The sequence below is a fragment of the Dermacentor andersoni genome, chromosome 2 (assembly GCF_023375885.2).
Source record: "Dermacentor andersoni chromosome 2, qqDerAnde1_hic_scaffold, whole genome shotgun sequence".
Classification (NCBI taxonomy): domain Eukaryota; kingdom Metazoa; phylum Arthropoda; class Arachnida; order Ixodida; family Ixodidae; genus Dermacentor; species Dermacentor andersoni.
This window is the reverse complement of record NC_092815.1, coordinates 78,373,607-78,389,290: the sequence shown is the minus strand read 5'-3', so window position 1 is coordinate 78,389,290 and position 15,684 is coordinate 78,373,607. Positions and strand designations below refer to the sequence as shown.

Sequence of the window (15,684 nt, the reverse complement as noted above, 5' to 3'; positions counted from 1 at the left end):
TTATACTACACTTAGCTTCAGTGCTTAAACAGCGAGAGTTCCTTAAACGAGCAATCAAACACAGTACTAATGTATTCAGATTCATCTTGTTTCTCTGTGCTTTTCACCCATTTTTCACACTCTCCCTTTCTTCTTGTTTTGTAAAGCAGAGGTTAAAGAAAAATTGCACTGCTACCTATTCTCTCCTGTTTGCTTTTAGCCTTTGTGAAGCATTACTGTAGCTGCTATCCCTCACAGTTGTTCAGAAACATTGGCTCGCACCATATTTATTGGCTGGTGTATGCGTTGCATGCACAGGAGTGATGGTATAGAAGAAGGCGCAGCTGCTCACCAGCGGAACCTAGACCTGGCGCAGGAGTTCCAGCGGAGGGTCCACATCAGTGTTGATGAGACAGCCGATCACTCTGCTACCCCTAATCACACAGAAGAGCCGCAGGTTGGTTTTCCTCCCCTTCTTTTTCCCTTTAGGAGCAACTGCTCCAGAAGTGAAATGTGTCCACCTTCTTTCTGCTCTCTCTGTAATTCTGTAATGGTTATTAGCACTTTTGAGAAACAGTTGGCGACCCCCACATCCAAAGAGGAGGAGGCTATTTTCTCAGGAGGCTATTTTCGTCAGGTCGTGTTAGCAGCAAATCATGCACCATCTTGTACAGTTACGCAACCGCCAGCGCCAAGCACGTACCACCAGGGGAAGTCAAATTCAGAGATGTGAGAACCACGAGGGAAAAGCAACATCAGGTGATGCAAGAGAGCCCAGCGTACCACGAGGGAGTCAAATTCCAAGAGATGTGAGAGCCATGAGGGGGAAAAAACATGCAAGAGATTCCAGTGTCCTCACATTGACGAAATGCTTTACTTGAAAAACGTGCTACTGACTGAACATGAAGTCATAAGTGAAAGGTGGTGATGATGACTACTGTACCTGTGAAAGCAGTTAAGTCCACCCTTGGCACTCGCACTATATTCTACGAGAGCTGATATTGCTGTGGCTCATGATAACTTATTGCACAGTGTGTCACCAACTATGCCTCGTAAAACATTTTATCTAGGTTTGCTATCCTAGGAAAAACATTGTACATGAAATACATAACACTAATGCCAGATTATCCTCTGTTATTCTTAGTAGTACAGTCAATGTCCTATTTTTCGTAGAACTTAAAATCGCACTAGGCAAGTCCGAAATAACTCTGAAGGCCTGCCACTACACTTATTAGGCATATCAGTGTTTGTATACTTGGCAGGAGACGGCAGGTGCACACGTGTGTACTGTAATTAAGGAATACATACCATGTCCCGTGTAGCCCCTTCCCACTATTGGTATGCTTCACCGCAGTACACTGCATATGCTTCATTGCGCAGTCAGCTTTGCCATGTTGCGGCGAAGCTGACTTTTGGCAACCGTCTGTGCAACACTTCATTCTTGCATGCTTTTCGCACTTTTGAAGCCATCAGCGAGGATGACAAAGATGGAGTTGGCATTATTGCTGACAGTAGCAAATTCTTTCAATGAAAACACGACACTGAACAGCAGGAAGCCTGGTAGCGAACGTCGAAGTGGCTAGGCCTAGCTTTGCCAGGATGGTGGCTACAGCTGCAAGATAATCAAAGTGGCGATGGTAATGGCTTCGATTAATATCGTTTCTGACCTGTGTTCACGGAAAAAAAGTCCGGCAAATTGGACAGCAAGGGTTTCGATGTCTGAAATTTCAGACTATCGTATACATTGGCTCTATGGGGGGGCTTGGCGGTGTCGCGAAGGCATACAAATTATTGGGGTTGCCCGAAAAATCTGGCATTTGAAAGATCGGTCTTTCATTTTACTACTATGAATCTTTATGGAATAAACATATTGGTGGAAATGAGCATGTCAAATCTCACCCGTAGTAGTAAAAGATGGAGCAAGAATAAAAATGTGATAGTCTAATAAAGGCACACAAAGAATAAGAACGCTTATTGGAGTGATACGAAAAGCATGGAATAGTGACAAAATGAACAAAGGAAGAACATCAGCTACAAATGTGGGTGCAGCCCTACATTATGCCAAAAAGCAGTGCTCCAAAGCAGCCCAGACAATGTAATGCAATTAGATTAGATCGTACACACACACCACCACGCAGTGTTCCAGACAAGTTTCAAAGAAAGCATGGTTGGCTGATGCTGTCACTTTGGATGTTTTGCTGCAGGCGGTGCCACCACCTGTGCAGAGGGGCAGCGTTGTGGAGACTATCGCACAGCAGAATGGAACTCTGCCTCCTGGCGCAAACTCACAGCGCCGGTTTACCTTGGTATGTTACCTGTGTTGTTTTATGTTGGCATTTAGTATTCTAGCACCACTTCTTGTGTAAAATTACGAACATTTTACCCATGTGCTGTACGAAGGTACAGCCACTTTTCGTTAATGCGACCCTGACGAGACTGACGATCGAATTAAACAAATGGCAGAAAAAATGGCAAAGCACGCTGTTGACGTGGGCCTTCCTGTCTTTTGCATCTCAGTTTCTTGTGCTGTGGACTTGTGATGTAGATAAGTGCCTAAAGGAACATTAAAGGCAAACATTTAATTCATCTGGAAAAATAAATTAACTGCTCTCGGTTTAAGTGATACTTTTGACTGTTTGCAATGCTAGTTAGCTCCCACTTTAGCTTGACCTAATATTTATATTTAGTGTACCTTTGAAGTTTTAAAGGGACACTAAAGGCAAATATTAAGTCAAGCTATAGTGATAGATTAATGATGGAGTATCTTTAAGGAGTCAATATTATTGCGAACAGAGCCTTAATAATCAAGAAATGCAGGGCATGATTAGAGACTCCCTCGAGACATTCAAGTACTCTCTCGATGACGAAAGCACTCCTCAGTTAAATTCTGTCACCAGTACTGAACCACTCGTCACGAAAAACATTCTTGTATTGTAGTACAAGACGAAAGAAAATGCTACTTGTCCAATTCTATTTCATTTTTAGAAAAAAAGAACTCATTAAAATTACCCTTGACGTCATTTTCACTCGACGCCGCACCGCCCACGCTTTCGCGTTTCAGTAGTTTCATTATCTCATGGTGCTGCACTGGTTTTGCTGGCTCACGAAACTCACACAAACTGCAGGTAGCAGAGAGTTCAACTTCCACATGATGTCGTGGGATGCCTGAATGGTCTACGCCACTTGACCAAAAAGCAACTGCAGCGGCGAATCCACCACTCTGTTCTGGCTCTGTACTGCCGTCTGTCGGTCACCATTTTACTCACCGACGGCAGCAAAGGGTGGTGACGGCGCATGCAACGTCACCACTTTCTCGGTTGGATGGTAGAAGATTCGAATTTTGTAAAATGGTATTCGGACTCTTCAGATGCAATTTTCTAATTTCTCATAAATTAAGTCATTTCTTGTCATGAAACAAGCTTTGCGAGGTTTCTGGAATGGTATTTAAACAGTCCATGTTGACTTAGTATTTGCCTTTAGTGTCCCTTTACAGTTGCTTCTCAAACTTTGCTAGCTGTGAATCGATGGATAGCTCTTCGTTTCATAACTACGTACTAAGTCCAGACATCAGTCTCCTGTGAAATGTGAAGTATGACATCTGTCATGCAACGTCTGCCTGCAGCCCATGGAGGCCAACGTGCGGCCCCAGCTTACGTCAGCGCCTCAGCCGAGTCCCGAGGGTTTGCCAGCTGGCTGGTCCCTGCAGGTGGCTCCCAATGGGCGCTTGTTCTTCATCGACCACAACACCAAGACCACCACCTGGGTGAGTTTAGACAGATGAGCATAGCGAAATCTGAAACCTTTTTCAGTGCTTTAAAGAAAAAGGAAGTACCGTAGAAGAACAAAGAAAAGGCAACAGGACAGGAAGGACACTGATATTCATCGAGTTTTACTGCATTGAATACAGTTTGACATGCAGTAAAAAAAAGGGGGGGACGTGGCTTTTACATAGCAAGAAATGGCAAAAGAAATTTTTTTTTAATTCACATTTTCATTTTCTATAACCATTTTCCTACCTGATTCCGAAGTGTTATCACCGAAAACCGCATAGAAGTGCTCTAAAGAATTTGTTGCAGCAGCCAAGGGGGCAAAATATTTTGTGGTAATCACTAGGGTTGAGGATTGGGCGAGTTGATATCACATTCTAAAACTGGTACAGCGCAACATAGAAAGGAAGAAACAAGCCGAGACAGCCAGAACGCTGTTCTTTCATCTGGCCAGCTCGGCTTGTCTTCCTTTCTATGTTGCGCTGTACCAGCTTTAGAATGCGGTAATCACAAAATAAGAGTATTTTTCAAGCCACAAGACCTCTGGAATGGCGCAACCGCCCGCCGCCATCCTGGTCTTGTCGGAAAGCACATTTCTCTATATTCAAGTATACCGCTTCAGATATCGCATCCATACAAAAACAAGTGAACAAAAAGCAAATATTTTGGAGTCTCCGATTGACCGCGCCTGCCACGTCACACCAGCACGGTTCGTCATTGGTCTGGCACTCGCTGTGCTCGTCGGGAATGATCTGCTCTTTGCACCTTGCGAGCTCTCGACATCTGGACCACTGTGATCTTGACAAGGCTTTTTCCTTGCCTTCTCACGTCATCTTTTCCCTCTCCTGCCCTCTCCCTCTGGATGAGTACTGCAAGAGTGGCAAGGCTGTTATTCACTTGTTCCACTCCTCTCCCCCTTCCTCTCTGCAGTCCTATCGATGTCCCCTCTGGACTTGCAATTAGTAAAAAGGTAAGCGCTCCAGTTTCTGCACTGCGTTTAAGGGGGAGTCATGATAATTACAGCTGTCAAGAGGATAATGTGGCAATACCCAGCGAGCTCCAGACAGCATTGTGCACATGCCACCACACAATGGAAAGGTCCAAATGAGTTTCTCATGTCGCCTATCCTTTCTGCCATGCTCCTACCATGCATATACATGCTCTGAACCACCCCCTGATGCGGCATGCAAGAAAACAGCAGCACAAAAGTCGAAGGAAGAGGTAAAGAAAGCTTTGCTTTAAGAGAAAACGTCAAACTTTTCTCTCAGAATTGTTCGCTATCTTAAAAAGCCACCACAGGCACTCTTTCTTTCACTGCTGCGACATGACTGGCAAGGTTAGTCATAGTGTGTAACATGCAAAGTTGGCTCGCGATGCTGAAGGGCATTTCATACAGATATGCGGGATGTGAGTGTGCTAATCAAGTTGTGTAGCTTTTCGCTAGTGCATAAAAAAATGTCTAAAATTCCAGAGGGGCAGCCAAACAATTCAGGATGCCAATGGACCCTTGGACTCGGCGATCGAGCACACCATGCATGGACTCCTCGTATCTGCAACTAGGCGTGTCGCACATCAGCCGCTCGGATTTGGCGATTGAGCATATTGTATTCAGACTCCTTGTATCCGCAGCTAAGCATTTTGCACATCAGCTCCTCAGACTCTGCGATTGAGCAAATCGTGCATAGACTCCTCGTATCTGCGGCTAACCATTTCGCATGTCGGCCCCCTTGGATTTGGCGATCAAGCACATCGTGTGCGGACTCCTCGTATCTGTGGCTAAGCATTTCACATGTCGGCCTCTTGGACTCGGCGATCGAGCCCATCCTACGTGACTCCTCGAACCCTTGGTTAAGCATTTTGCAAAGTGGCACCTCAGGCTCCGTGACCAAGCACATCTCACATTAGTCAGGCTTCTGTTTTTTTTTCTTGGTCACATTTTTTTGAGCTACAGTGCAGGTCAAGTCTTTCTTGCTATTTTGGCTTATTTCAATTCGTTTACACCCAACGTGTGTGTCTGATGTGAAAGTGCCAAGAAAAATGAAATGTGCATGTTAGTGGGGGCAATAAGTGTGACCAATATTGTCACATTTAGCTACACTCACAATATTCAACAAACCTTCAATATCAGACTGCACTGCATTCCCTATGCTCTCTAGGCCCTTACAAAGTTTGAAGGAGGAAAAATTTGTACAATACAATGTTCTCAGAATATGGTAGCTGGTGCAAACATTAGGCTGCAAAAACACTGTAAACCCCCAATTAAATGGTGGTTTGCAAGGCATGAATGTTTCAGCTACATTGCTACCCGTGTACCAGTGCCTTTCTAATGTGCACCTAGCTCCTCAGCCGTTGCCTAGGAAACAAAATTAAATATGCTGCTGAAAGGCTTCATTTAGCCATCTGTTCAGTGCTACAAAAAGGCAAAAAATGCACCATTGAATGCGACAGAGACATGTGAGTGATGCTGAGGGGTAAACCTCCCTGCTCCACTAGAGACAGCTGTCGCCAATGCAGTATGCAAATACAATTCTGGGACCCACTGTGCTTTAGTGCGTTATTGTCCAACATTTGGTGTGCAACCTGGTCAACATGCTCTTCACAGAGCAGTGGAGAAGGATGTCTCAAGGGGGGGGGGGGAAGAAATGCAAGCAAAGCCCTTTAAACTTAAGGCAAAACACTCGAGAAGCCCCACATTTGATAGGACATCAATGACAACAGCCCTGGTGCCTTTTGATAACTGAAAATCTAGGGTACAACTTTGAAAGCCACTATCTCAAAACTGTACTTCTTGCCTCCTGTTCAACTTGCCCCGCTGGTAGCTGCTAGGTCTATATTTAAATTCCGTCTTACTATGTTACTTGAAGTGCAGTTCAGGGTGTGACACTTATGATATTCTTCCTTCTCTAGTGTGACTTTCTGAATGAATGATTCAACTAGTTCACGGTATAGATGACTGGTGCACAGTCACCTTAAAAAATTTGAGAACACAGAAAATTACGTGCATAAAGAGAGAGAGAGGGTGAACTTTAATGAGCACCAGCAGTTCAGTCGGCTGGGCCTAGGCCTCCCACGATGGGACGTCGAGGTCTTGCCTCTTCGCCGCTTCGTAGGCCTGCTGGGTCGCCCAGAGTTGGTCGTCGAGATGGGAGCTGCGCAGGGCGGCGTGCCATTTTGACGAGAGGGTCACGGGATTAAGGTCTTGGTATTGTTGTTTGCACTCCCATAGCATGTGGGGGAGTGTTGCCGATTCAGTTTTACAGACCTTGCACGTCTGGCTCGGGTAGATGTCGGGGTATATAGTGTGATAGCGTGTGAGGGAGGGGTACGTATTCGTCTGTAACAGGCGAAGGGTGGTTGCCTGTGCCTTGTTTAACTTGCGGTGAGGGGTGGGGAAGGTTCTTCTTGCTAGGTAAAATGACTTTACAAGGTCGTTGTATCTTGTAAGGCGGTCGCGTCCTGTGGGTGGGAGGACGCAACCCCCCCCCCCCCCCCTAAGCATGGTTTTCAATATAGCAGCGTGTCATAATTAAAAACACCATTTAGAATAAATTTTATTACAAATGGAGGAATTCATTGCAATTGCAATAACATTATCGATCATCATGAGCCAGAACAAGAGAGTATTGCATCCAAGGTGAGCAGAGAAAAAATGACAGATTCCATTCCAGATGATACAAGAATAGATAGCGCGCATTTGGAACGCATTATTGCGGCACTTATTTGTTGCTTATGGACCGCTCTGAGACCACTCACTTTTGATCCGCCAAGACAATATAGTCAGCTTTGTATATTCAAGAGTGCGTCTGTGAAAGATGCAAGCGATGCACAGTCAGCTTGGCTGTAAATGACCAAGAAGTTAAATGGACACACTGTCATGCTCCATTTGATTTATTCATCAGCTGAGGAAGGGCAGCGTTCCACCTTTACACGTGCTGTACGGAAGTTTACACCTTTTGAACATCTATACGGCATTTGTACCACGACGACAAACATCTCGCCTTCCTAAGTGGCAAGAAGTGGCATTATCGAGGTACTCCACGTATAAGCACCTTGGTCTTCTCATCTGACTGTACCATCATTGATGCTCTATTCCGTCCAATACAATCAGAACAAATGATGGCGACTGCACAATAAGGGTGGCAGCACAGTCATATGCAGGCATAAACAACTGCACGGCCATTGCACATGAACTGCCCTAGATCGAGAGCATTACATTAGCATCATTTACAGTATACATAGCACACTTTATTAGCTTATAACATTTCCAATCATGAAAAATGTGGTTTAATATAACTACCGAATTGAATCTGCTTGCAATATTAGTTTATGTATCTTTTAGTCACTGCTACCAAGACTACACACTTCAACGCAGCAAAGTGAGTTGGCCGAGCACACTCACTGCCGAGTGTGTTCTGCAGCAAGTGTGACAGCCTGTGAATGACACTAATAGAGAAGTGCACTCAATGAAAGGGACACTAAATTTACCTGTGTGACAGAGGATTTACACACTTTGTTTTCAGAGTTTCTCCCTCACCTGTTTTTTCTTGGTTACATTTAACACATGATCGAAGTAAGTCACACCAGTGGTGGTAAATGTGCATTTGTAGGGCTTCATTCAAAGGTAAGTGTATTGAAAAACACTGGTATTGTTTGTTTGATTTTGTTCAAAAGACAAATGTGGGAGCTGAATCCAGGAAAACAGTTCACTTCAAGAAGCAGTAAGAAGAATGGACTAGGAATACATGTATAGTGGTAGCATGTTGCGGGGACGCTTAACACAATGCATTCGTGGGCTAGTTGGTGCAAATCCATAATTGTGCCTTGTCCTGTCGTCTTTCTTGTGTCCGTTGCTTTGCGCTGAACAAAGTAGTTATGGGGACGCTCAACTTTTACGCATCCTGTGATGTTGTTTTCCCCACATGGCTCTCACATCTCCCGTAATCCAGCCTGCCTGCATAGCTAGGCACTGCCGGTGGTCAATATAGTTGCAGTTTAGTACAAGAGAAAGCACGAGTGTTCCACTGCTAATGTCGCCTAACGCCGGGGTTACTCTGACGCAAAAGAGTTCCTCTCTGTTTCTCTTCGGCTTGGGATCGGCCAGCTGCGTGTATGTTTAGTGTGCTCGCTGGCCATTCGCAGGACCGTCCTGGGAAAGGCTTAGGAGCAGGACACTGGAATGGATGAGCACGTTTGTTTGAATGTGCCACTGCTCACATGACCATATACACGAACAATTAGGTGTTGTCCTGCATGAGAGTGAACATATTCACTCACTATCCAATCGCGATGAGACGGACTTCCTCAATTTGTCCTGTGCCCATCGGCTTGTTCAACGGGCAATAATTTGACTGGCTAGATTGGTGTATAAAAGGCGTAATAAATGCCCTTGTGATTGTCTGCACTGCTGTGTTGTCATTCCTTTGTCCCACGGGCATGTTTGAGACCCTGCAATGTTCAGTAGGTCTTTTTTTCCTTCTTTTCTTGCTTGCTTTTTACATGTTAGGTGGATCCCAGGACTGGAAAACCAAGCGACTTACCCCGGCATGGCAGCCTTCCTGGAAGCCAGCAAAACACCATGGATGACTTGGGACCGCTCCCTGTAAGTGGTTGTGGCGCATTCGCAAGTTTCGACAGGAAAGGTTGTTCTCTGGAACATTAGGGGAGAAAATGTGTATTATCCAAAGAAAACTAGGTATATCTTCAGCAATGTAATAACGACTTGTGCAACCTTGTTTAGTCTGTTTTCTTATTGGTTTACAGTTCTTACATTTTGGAAATGCCTGAATCTGTTTCTTTTTGCATTCTTTCAAGCAATAAGTATAGCTTTGCCTCCCTATGATACGCTTCTAATTCACTAAATGTTGTTTAAGAAAAGTTGACATATTAACCTTTAATTTGTAGTTGCAGATATACTGTGCAAATTATTATCAATTATGCGTGCATTCACATAGGTTCCCCAGCTTAATAATAGTTGAGTGCCTATTATAACATTGTCGACAGAATGCACATAGACATTTTTACTATGAACTTTTGTACCTTGCAAAACTTGTATAAGCCAATTTTTAGGAGTTGCTATGTGGAATGCCAATGCAATTTTGTAAGCATTTAAAAAACGCTGTACTTTATCTGATCTTAATTCTCCCAACTTCAATTCTGCGCATGCAAGACATGCCCTAATCTAATTAATTTAGAGTGTTAATTAGTTTGTTAATTCACTAATTGATTTGTCATGTCAGTAACAGATGCCTGCTTAAGTAATCCAGCCCAAATGGTGTAATTGCTTTATCTGGCACAGGCAGTATTTGTATATACCTAGCTGTTAAGCCAGAAAAAAGCAAGTTGTAAGCGCACTGCCATTTACAAATGCAGGATGGCTGGGAAGAGCGTATTCACACAGATGGCCGAATTTTCTTCATTGATCACAGTAAGTGCTGTCCATCTTTGCTATTGTCTTCTGATGTGCTCAGATCCTCAAACCAGGCACTGTTTGTACACTTAGCTATACAGTCAACTTCCGTTAATTCGATCCTGATGGGAGTGATGAAACAGATTGAATTATATTGTGGGCCGAATTCAACAAAATGTATAAAAACACCGGCAAAACACACAGCTCATTCATTTGGCAGTATTTTCCTTGATTCTAGCACGCTATCGTATCAAACATGCACCCGCTTTCTATGTGTCCCAAGCAGGAAAAAAACATAAAAATGACACTAAAGCTCCCAAACAAGTAGAAATGCAACGCGCACGTGATTTTCGAGCAATGAAAATGGGCAAGGTACTAATATGTGTTGCACAATGCCAGCTGGTTTCCTCAAGTTCGCTTTGCCACATGGTTTTTAAAAGTCAGCTAGGGCGCAATACATCCATGTTAAGTGGGAGACAAATGGTGTGATTTTGCGTTCGATCCATCGTACTGCATGCCGGAGTGTGACTTGCCGCATTCTACGATTTGGAATACAGGATATGAGCGAGCTTCGCTGTGCAAAGCTCCGCACAGAATTGGCACCCTTGCATGGACGCTCAGAATACTTTGTAACTTCGCAAAAAAGTGAAAACAAATGCCTTTGCACAGCTCTTTCATTTTATACAAATGATGCCAATAGAAACACGTCTATGAGTGCAGTAAATCTTCTGCCAGGCTGTCCACATTGCTGGCTTCGTTGACAGCTGCCGATGGCTATTCTGGAAGGCCTAGTTTGCTAGGCCTAGTTTAGGGTGGCGCTTGCAACATGACTGCATGCAGCTCATAATAAAGTGCCTAATAATAATAATAGTCATCATAATGTGTACACAATTATGTTACACTTAAATTACTATACATTTGATTTTATTGATGGTGGCAGTAGCGAACGAGCAAAAGCGGGCAATTGCCGTGAGACAGTAGGTGTGGGTTGCTGGCTCTCAAATACAGGACTGACACCCCTTGCAATCCATCCACGGCTCATAATAAAGCACCTGTAGTCGTCAACACACTCAATGTCTGCACACTTATGTCGCTCTTAGGTGAAAATACAATTAGTTTTCTCAAATCTCTTGGTAGTGATAAGAAAACTGCCAGCTTGGCGAGCTGCTTCACATGAAGCATAGTCGCGATGGCTGTGCTGGCCGCTTGTGCATGTCGAAATCATGTGAAAAATTTACTATGTTGTGCAACAATATATAACAGGCACACTTTTAAGGTCACTTTATGCTGTTAATTATTGTGTTTGTTAGTTTTTTTTATCTGTCGGAAGCAAATTGTAGCTGAGTTGGGCTGCCATCAGTGACGAAAGAGACAAACGTCTCGACCGGGAAGCAAAAGAGAGCACCGGGGTGCTCAGAGTGGCGAGGAATTTACTTGCAGGCCTCGTCCTGCTGGGTCTGCCACATGGCCATGATGTATCCGCTAGTGGAGCAGTCATTAGAGAGTTTTAGAATAGGGGCCCCAATATTTTGGGGCCCCAAGGAGCTTTGCGGGTGTTAGCGTTGGGGCACGCAGGAGTGAAGAGTTTTAGAATAGGGCTTTGCGTTTGCAGATAGCGTCTTGCGCTGACAGCGCCACTACGGTGTCTAAGAAAAACGATTAAAAATAATTAAATAAAATATACCATCTTATGATATGAATAGTAATTTTTACTTGCGTGTATTCGCGTTTAATTACAATTTAGCGGTTATTCTTCAAGCAGCAAACAATTAGTTGTGCTTAGTTTGGAGCAACAAAACCAACTTTAAGTGCCTTCACCAGCCAAGCTTAGCCGTGTTAGGCCTACGAGCCATAAAATCCACACTCGAATTCGGAATCAGCGGCGTCTAATGAATCAATCTTCATAACGCACGCTAGTTGAGAGAAAGCGATAACTGCAGTCACTTCTCCTAGCTTGCGAACTTCACGCATTACCGCGAATCGAACCCAGTTTGGTGCTAGGTTAGAGCCGTCGCTTCGATGCGTGCCGCCATGTTTGTTGACGCAAAGCTTTTGGGAACGCTATTTGAGCTCCCGCTAAATCGGTGAAATAGCGTTCCCAACGCAAAACCCAAACGCAGTTTGCGTCTCGCGCATGCGCAGTGGCTTCGACGCTATTTCTTTGGGGCCCCAAAACGTTTGGGGCCCCTATTCTAAAACTCTCTATTGGCTGCGGCCGCCTGACTAATGCGGCAGTCATGCAACCTAGTGCAACTACATCCAGCGAGTTGGTCGTGCATGCGGTGTGCGATCTGACACTGCATGCTGTCGGAACCTGTTGGGAGTCTTTGAGGTGTGGCTGTTGGTGCGAATAGTTTAGACGGGTTGTGTGCAAAACCGCAGCATGTTTCTCGCGCTTTGGGTAGTAAAGCATACGAACACCACAAAGGTGGTTTTGGTATCCTGTCGGACTGCACTGTGCAGGCAATTTTCAGTCAAATGTTTTTGAAAAAAGAAAAGGTGCTTGTTAGAATCTAGTAAATGCCATAATCAGACTGATCAGCTATGTTGATTGCTTGAAAACCTTCCTAAGGCAAGCCAAAAATAGGAGGGTTTAATGGGAGATGAAGTGTCTTCAGCGCATTCACTTTTCCCTAAGCTCCACCAAGACAGTTGCTGCCATTAATGGGGTCACTGTTGGGGTCACCATAGAGGTCAGGCATGTGTTTGCTGACTGGTCAAGTCTAAATTATCTGGCAGCGGCCAATTTAAGGATTGAAATATTGAAGTTTGGGCCCATAGAAAGGCATGGGTGCTGGCCAGGGACTTCGGCCGGGATCAAATTAACCGATGTCAAATTAAGGAAAGTCTACTGGTAGCTGGAAATTGAAATAATGTGAAGAGACAGACACTGTTTAGAAACTTTCATGAGTTGTAACGTGGCACTCTGATGCAACCTCACATTTTACAAATCACTGGGGAGCTTTAGAAACAGCAGACCCAAGGCTCATGAACACTATTGGTGCTGTGTACAGAAGTGTTCAGATTGCCAGATTTAGAGCCACTAGCACAATATCTTGAGCATGCCAAGCTTCCTGTAAGTTTGCAAACTGCTTGCATCCATTGCATACTTCTAAAGCTGTCTTCTTTAGCAGAGGCTTTGCAAGGTGTTGCACTGCTTTCCATACTAGTACTTCTGAAAAAACTAGAGGTGTGCAGATAATGAAATTAGTGTTAATCAGGTTGTGTTAAGCAAAAGAAGAAAAAACGTATGTCTGAAAGACATGCTGTACTGAAATACGCAGAGAGACTGCTTACATGGGAGCCTAAACGTTATATGAACTACATTTTACTTATTGCTTCTTTTCCAACTTGTTCTGGCTCTATATAATAATAATAATAATAATAATAATAATAATAATAATAATAATAATAATAATAATAATAATATGATGCTTATTATATTACAATATCAATATACACAAGGGATCCTGCCAAAGCTGAGCAAGGGCTTGAGGGGCAGTAACTGGCAGCTGGAGACATCAGACCATACTCAAGAAAAGTAGAATAATGACAGGTTTAAATACTGTAATAGCCCACACATAATACAAGAAATTTTTCCAATTGTTAGCTTCCAAAACATTGGTTTCATTATTGCTGCATAGTTGCCATCATTCTCATAAGGTCTATTTGATTCAGCCAAGTTTCTCTGCACCTTCTGCACATAGGCCTTTGATTCCCCGAGGTGCAGCGGTGCACCCTGCACCCCCGTGCTCGATTGAATGGGGTGCAAGGCAAGGCGCCGCCATGGTGCAGTGCACCCTTGAACCTTGCAATGAGTGGGTGCAGCCCGGCACACCATAACTGGCACTCTCTGCACTTTTTTGTTTGTGGTGCCGTGCACCTTTTTCTGAATCGAATAAACCTATAGTCTTCTAGCGTAAAGGAGGTGCCATCTAGAGACGGCGGGGGTTTGGCCACCATAACATGCTGACATAGTGTTCTAGAGGACCTTGTGTGTCACATTTTTATGAAGTGTGGTACGTATTTCAAACGCGCTCTACGGTACAGAAGATGACTATCTAGGGGAAGAGTTCTCAGACAAGGAACTGTCCAAAGGCAACGCAACCGAAGACAACAACATTTGAAGCTCGAAGTTGATGTAAAGAGATGTTTTCGTTGAGTTTGCCTCACACATATTATACAGGGATGAAACTTTTACATTTATTGTTACACTTAAATTTCTCCTTGTGTTTTATTTCAGTCCACATCATATGTGGCTTTTTACGGTATAATAAATGTCAGAAAAGTTCATTTTTCACAGCTTTGCGGCCATTCATGGAGAACATCTCCAGGCACATTATTAAAAAGGATTGAAATGTAAAATTTGTGAATACACTTCCTGCACTAGTTGTGTGTACGAGGAACAACAAAACACTGAGGTGGATGCAGCTCTCCGTCAGGCTTATAAGCAAGGCAAAACTCTTTTGCTTAGGTGTACTTCAACACAATCGTTTCCTTAAAGGGGCTCTGAACCACTTTTTATCGAAGAGGAGAAACCTATTTGAAATTAAAATAGTCTATTTCAGAAATACTTTGCCGCAATAAGTACTTCCATGCATTCAGCAGAAGTGAGTTATTGTCAATCAAACACCTTCCTCTCTGTGCCCCCGTTCCTTCTGCAATGCCTTGCACTACGAAGGCTAGGCTGAGTGGGGCGTGCCTACTGTGCTCCACGTTCTAAATGTCACCGTGGCATGCAGTTCAAGTTTGCTTTTGGATGTTAACTAGACACCACTACTTCTGATTTTGGTGATTGCGACACACCAGCCATAGTCAAATGTAAGCCAACGTGGTTGTCCTCAGTGAGGCACAGTGCGCTTAGCCAGTAGACTCATGGTGGCTCATCGTGGTGGCCATGATATCTGTGCTATGTAGAAGACCGCAGCTACATGCAACTGTAGTGCATATGTGCAGCATCTGCTTTGTGCACGACAGGGCTTAAGTGTGCGCTTGCACTTGTATGTTACAGCCTGACCATGCTACGTGGGTGCAGACCAGCTTTGTCTTTAACTAGCTTGAATGGCAGATAGTAGCCACATCAAACTTGTGCACTTTTGAAGCGCTATCTATTAGTCTTCAAAGGCATCTAACCAGGAGCGGCCAGGAGTGAGCGTGCGCCGGCAAGCATGCATGTGGTCTAACCTTAAGTTTCGCATGGTTTGAGGCTAGTTGAGCATTCAAAACTAGTTGAAGTTAGGACACCCATCGGCTACAACGGCGATAAGCAGAGTGGCTAAAGTTTAATTCCCATGCGGGCGACCGCGGCCGAGGGTTCGTGAACAGATGATAGTTGGTTTCATCCGAAAGTACATTATTACTATAGAAATTCGAAAGCAAATTTTCACTTCAGCCTGTTTGTTGAACTTCCTGAATAAAAGTATACGCAGTAGCAGTAGAAATAAGTGCACTGATCCAAACACCTTTTTTGATTGACGTCAGCTATTGGCCAATAGCAGCCATTGATGGTAATCCGTTTTATTACGAAATAAA

General features: G+C 44.0%; 1 protein-coding gene across 7 annotated transcripts in view; it reads left to right on the top strand.

The window, feature by feature from the left end:
• Nedd4 (E3 ubiquitin-protein ligase Nedd4) overlaps positions 1-15,684 on the top strand; it is a 46,869-nt gene that overhangs the window by 18,194 nt on the left and 12,991 nt on the right. For all 7 annotated transcript variants that reach the window (XR_008614829.2, XM_055076923.2, XM_055076924.2 and 4 more), the window contains 5 exons: positions 298-436; positions 2,184-2,285; positions 3,602-3,742; positions 9,250-9,345; positions 10,116-10,170. Coding sequence is in view for 6 of the 7 variants with exons in the window: in XM_055076923.2 (XP_054932898.1) it covers positions 298-436; positions 2,184-2,285; positions 3,602-3,742; positions 9,250-9,345; positions 10,116-10,170 (533 nt within the window). In the remaining variant the exon portion in view is untranslated. The remainder of the gene's footprint in view (positions 1-297; positions 437-2,183; positions 2,286-3,601; positions 3,743-9,249; positions 9,346-10,115; positions 10,171-15,684) is intronic.